The 4,561-nt window shown below is 39.0% G+C and overlaps 1 protein-coding gene across 1 annotated transcript in view; it reads left to right on the top strand.

The window, feature by feature from the left end:
• The first annotated feature begins 2,155 nt into the window (after positions 1 to 2,155).
• LOC106295051 (replication factor C subunit 4) overlaps positions 2,156 to 4,561 on the top strand; it is a 3,269-nt gene continuing 863 nt past the window's right edge. The window contains exons 1-10 of the mRNA XM_013730824.1: positions 2,156 to 2,262; positions 2,363 to 2,441; positions 2,565 to 2,644; positions 3,160 to 3,282; positions 3,420 to 3,489; positions 3,570 to 3,643; positions 3,882 to 4,002; positions 4,088 to 4,150; positions 4,244 to 4,303; positions 4,408 to 4,533. Coding sequence (XP_013586278.1) covers positions 2,219 to 2,262; positions 2,363 to 2,441; positions 2,565 to 2,644; positions 3,160 to 3,282; positions 3,420 to 3,489; positions 3,570 to 3,643; positions 3,882 to 4,002; positions 4,088 to 4,150; positions 4,244 to 4,303; positions 4,408 to 4,533 — 840 coding nt within the window. The 5' untranslated portion in view covers positions 2,156 to 2,218. The remainder of the gene's footprint in view (positions 2,263 to 2,362; positions 2,442 to 2,564; positions 2,645 to 3,159; positions 3,283 to 3,419; positions 3,490 to 3,569; positions 3,644 to 3,881; positions 4,003 to 4,087; positions 4,151 to 4,243; positions 4,304 to 4,407; positions 4,534 to 4,561) is intronic.

Below are 4,561 nucleotides of genomic sequence, written 5' to 3' on the forward strand. Positions count from 1 at the left end.
GGCCACACGGTCATACAGTCATGATGCAAGCAAAGAGGCCACACGGCTAGATAGATATATGATGCATATGATCTTAGCTTTCGGATTCTATATGTGATCAAGGTGATATGATGTATGCAAGCCACACGGCTATGATAGTAAGGTGCAATAAAGGCCACACGGTCAAGCTATGATGCAAACAATCTATGTTGATCCAATTAGGGTTTTATCATCTTAGCAATACAAAATGTGGCTAAGGTTTCAGATTTTATGAGAATCAAAATAATCTAGCACCTTAGCTTTCAAGACATCAATTAGATCAGTCAAAATAACAAGAATCAAACCTAAACTCAATTTGGATCAATATCATGCGATTTAGGGTTTCAAGGCCCTTAGGGATTCAAATTCGAGATCTAGGGTTTCAGATTCAATATGCAATCAATCTAGCTGACTTAACTCACAATCAATAGAATCAATCAAGCAAGCAAGCCTTATGGCTAAGGTTTATGCCCCACGGCCAAGAAGAAGCCACACGGCCATGAGGAAGCCACACGGCCAAAACAGGAAAACAAGCCGCACGGCTAATGATTCAATTCAGGATCAATGCATATAGTTTGTTGTGTAATTGCAATCCTAGCATAGATGCATTCTATCAGTTTATACAATGTACTCAACACAAGAAAGCTAATCGGCCAAACAAAGAACAATCATACTTGATTTCAATTTCAATTTCAATACCATCCTAGCATGAGATTCTAAGTGCAATTGCAATCAATCAATGTGATTAGGTTTAGGTATGAATGCAACAAGGCCACACGGCCACAAGTATGATTATGTCTATAACAGATTAACCTAATCATATAGTTTTATATTTTGATTTTTAAACAATCTAAACTAGATCATTAGGGTTTTGATTTAAACAAGCCAATTACTTCGGATTCAAGATTCAAGTTTAAACAATCCTAATCATAGTTCTAGGTGATCAATCAATCAAACAAAAAATTTTAAAATCCAAATAATTAAAATCGATTTTTCAAATTAGGGTTTTGGGAATTCGATTTGATCTTAGATCAAGGGAGTTTAATTTTGAGATTCAAAACCTTCAAGGTTCTGATTTTAATTGATCAATGGATCAAATCTCGATTTTAGGGTTTGGATCGAACTTATAGAGCTTCGATTTACTCATAGGGTATCGATCTATTATCCTATGGCTTTCATCCTTTTAGAGATTATATTTTAGGGTTTCAATCTTTACAAAACAACCAGATTCGATTCATGTTTTCAGAATTCGAATTACCTTTAGGTTTTGAAGATTGTAGAACCGGACCACCAAGAGAACCTCGAGCTGGACGGGACGCGAGCTGGAACAAGCTGGAACGCGAGCTGGAACGAGCTAGAACGGACGTGTGTTGAGGCGCGAGCTGGAACGGAATGCGTCTGATCGGGAACGCGAGTTGTAGCTGTCCGGGATGTAAGCTGAGAACGGATGGGGCTGAGGCTGAGTTCGTCTAGTATCAGGAACGCCTTAGGGCTGGGGCTGATCGGATGAACACGAGCTGGAACGCTTGCAAGAACAGATTAGGGTTCGTCGAGTTCGGATTAGGGTTCCAAAGCAAATCGGCACGCACTGTATCGATGCGTGAGGGCACGTCGGTGGTCAGATCGACAAACGGTTTACACTGACTGATTCGTCTTGGCAAGAGCTTCGATTTGATATCTTGGTCGTTTTCTGGGTCCTCACGGTTTGGGAGAACGACCTCTTTGAAGTTTAGGGTTTTAGGGGTTTGGTTTTAGGCTCAGGGTGTTAGAGGCTATCGTGCTGATAACGTGTTGTAATAAGAAGGTTTTAGGTCTGAATATTTCTGTATTTTATTAATGAATAAAAGATCCTTTATATAAGGGTTACATGAGAGATAAATGGAAATACATAAATGGAAAGATTACATATCATAAACATAGATGAAAACTAGAATGAATAGAAAGTCTCTAGCCGACTTTCCCTCTCTAGCCGACTTTTCCACTCTCTCCATGCCCCTACCGCCGCATCTCTCTCTAGGGTTTGGGTCATGTCTCTATAGGGTTTGGGCGGTTAGCATAAAACTTTATTAAGGAGACTGTTGTATATCATATTCTAAAACCCTCTTATCGAGTTGGAGGGTTTACGGCGGGAGCGGGAAGGAATTATAAAGGAGTCTCCTCTCCTCACTGGGATGGTATTACTGTGAAGGAGAAAAGAGTAATGGCGCCAGTTCTTCAGAGCACACAGCCATGGGTTGAGAAATAGTACGACTTATCCTTACTGAATTTATCTTCCTGTCGACAGAACTTCTGTCAGATTTTAACTCGGTATCTTCTTCTTTTTTTTCTCGATTTGGTTTTAAAGCCGGCCGAAGCAGGTGAAGGACGTGGCGCATCAGGAGGAGGTGGTTCGGGTCCTCACCAACACTCTCGAGACTGCTAACGTAATCCGACAGAACACTCTTGGCTATTATCTCGAATGATTATATTTGATTTCAGTTACAATTGTGAAAACCCTAGATGACGGATTCGATCTCAATTCTGGGTTTGTGTTTTTGTGGTTGCAGTGTCCGCACATGCTCTTTTATGGACCGCCAGGCACAGGGAAAACCACTACGGCACTTGCCATCGCCCACCAGCTATTTGGGTATACAAACCTCAAACTCTGATGATTTGAACTATGCAAGTAGTTGCTTGATGGATATTTGATTGATTCATTTGAGTGTGCTAACCCTTAATATCATACATCCATGTTTGTGCTTCGAATTAACTCTAATAAGATAATGCGGATGCTGAGAATAATTTACTCTCAGACTGTGTTGTTGCATTGTGGTATACCAAGTTTTCCAATTAGACAGTTACTTAAATTCAATATAATAGTATCCATTATGCGGTGTTGCTATGCAAGTGTTTAGGTGTGAGAAATTTTAATCTTCTTTCCAACAAATTGAAAGCTAAGTTTTCTTGTTCTTTGTTCCATGGGTGTGTCAAGTTAGTTAGTTTAAGCTTGCTTATTTGGGGGGGTTTGTATAACATGAGAGTGTCGTTTGTTTGCTTTTTATTTATTTATTTTGATGTGATTGCTGGCAAATTGAATCTTTGTTTAAGCTTCTTTTGTTACTTGAGTTTTAGGTGAATTAACTAACGAGTCTTTTATTGCAGACCTGAATTGTACAAGTCAAGGGTGTTGGAGCTGAATGCTAGTGATGACAGAGGGATCAATGTTGTTCGGACAAAGATTAAGGATTTTGCTGCTGTAGCTGTTGGGTCCAGTAACCGTCAAGGGTATGCAAAATTCCTTTCTTTTTATATTTTTGGCTATTGTCAATTACCTTTGTTTTTTTTTTTTTTTTGCCAGTTTCTCGTTTCTGCTTTTGTTGTGTTGTGTGCATTTCATCTAAGACCACAATATTATATTTCAGTGGTTATCCTTGCCCATCATTTAAGATCATCATCCTAGATGAGGCTGATTCGATGACAGAAGATGCTCAGGTACTCTGAACATCTTTAACCACAACATTTTGTACTTTGAATAATGGGTGGTACCATGAACTATGTGACTGATTGTGCAGAACGCCTTGAGGCGCACAATGGAAACTTACTCCAAAGTCACCAGATTCTTCTTCATATGTAATTATATCAGCAGGTAAATTCTTTTACTATGGTACCTAGATGTTGGTTAATTTCCTCGTCTCACTGTCATTCATTCTTCGATTTTTTTCTCTTTGGGAATGTTTAATGATTGACTCGTAAATTTAATGATTGAGTTACTAGTAGAATAACATTCTTACTAAGTCGTAATGAAGAAGAGCATTCTGTGGAGCGCTGAACTATGAAACTGCCGATTTCGATAACCTTTTAACTTTCATTTTCTTATTCCTAAGGATCATAGAGCCCCTTGCTTCAAGATGTGCGAAGTTTAGGTTTAAACCACTTTCTGAAGAAGTCATGAGTAACCGTATATTGCATATTTGTAATGAAGAAGGTCTCAACCTTGGTGGTGAGGTGTGCACATATGCTTCAAGCTCTGCTCTTTCTTTCGCTTAGTCTTTGTCAAAACTGCTTATACTACTATGTAATTTCCATGTAGGCTCTTTCAACTTTGAGCACCATATCACAAGGTGATCTCCGGAGGGCTATCACGTATCTGCAGGTTGGTTGAAACTGTCTGTAAATTGTAAAATATATTTAATGGACGATATTAACTGTTAAATTTTGATCAAGCCTTTCCTCTTAAATATTACAGAGTGGTGCCCGGTTGTTTGGATCAACAATAACTTCTACGGATTTACTCAATGTGTCTGGGGTAAGGATGAAGATAATCTACTTTTCTTCAAGTGTATAGTAGTTTCATTAAAAATAAAACCTCAAGTCAGATAGTTAATTTTGGGTGTCTTTTGAACCTTTCAGGTAGTCCCTCTGGAGGTAGTCAAGAGATTTTTTACTGCATGCAAAAGTGGTGATTTCGATATTGCGAACAAGCAAGTGGACAACATAGTTGCAGAAGGATATCCTGCATCTCAAATCATCAATCAGGTTATTATACCCCTCTCCCCCCCCCCCC

This window comes from Brassica oleracea, chromosome C5 (genome assembly GCF_000695525.1).
Source record: "Brassica oleracea var. oleracea cultivar TO1000 chromosome C5, BOL, whole genome shotgun sequence".
NCBI classification, from domain to species: domain Eukaryota; kingdom Viridiplantae; phylum Streptophyta; class Magnoliopsida; order Brassicales; family Brassicaceae; genus Brassica; species Brassica oleracea.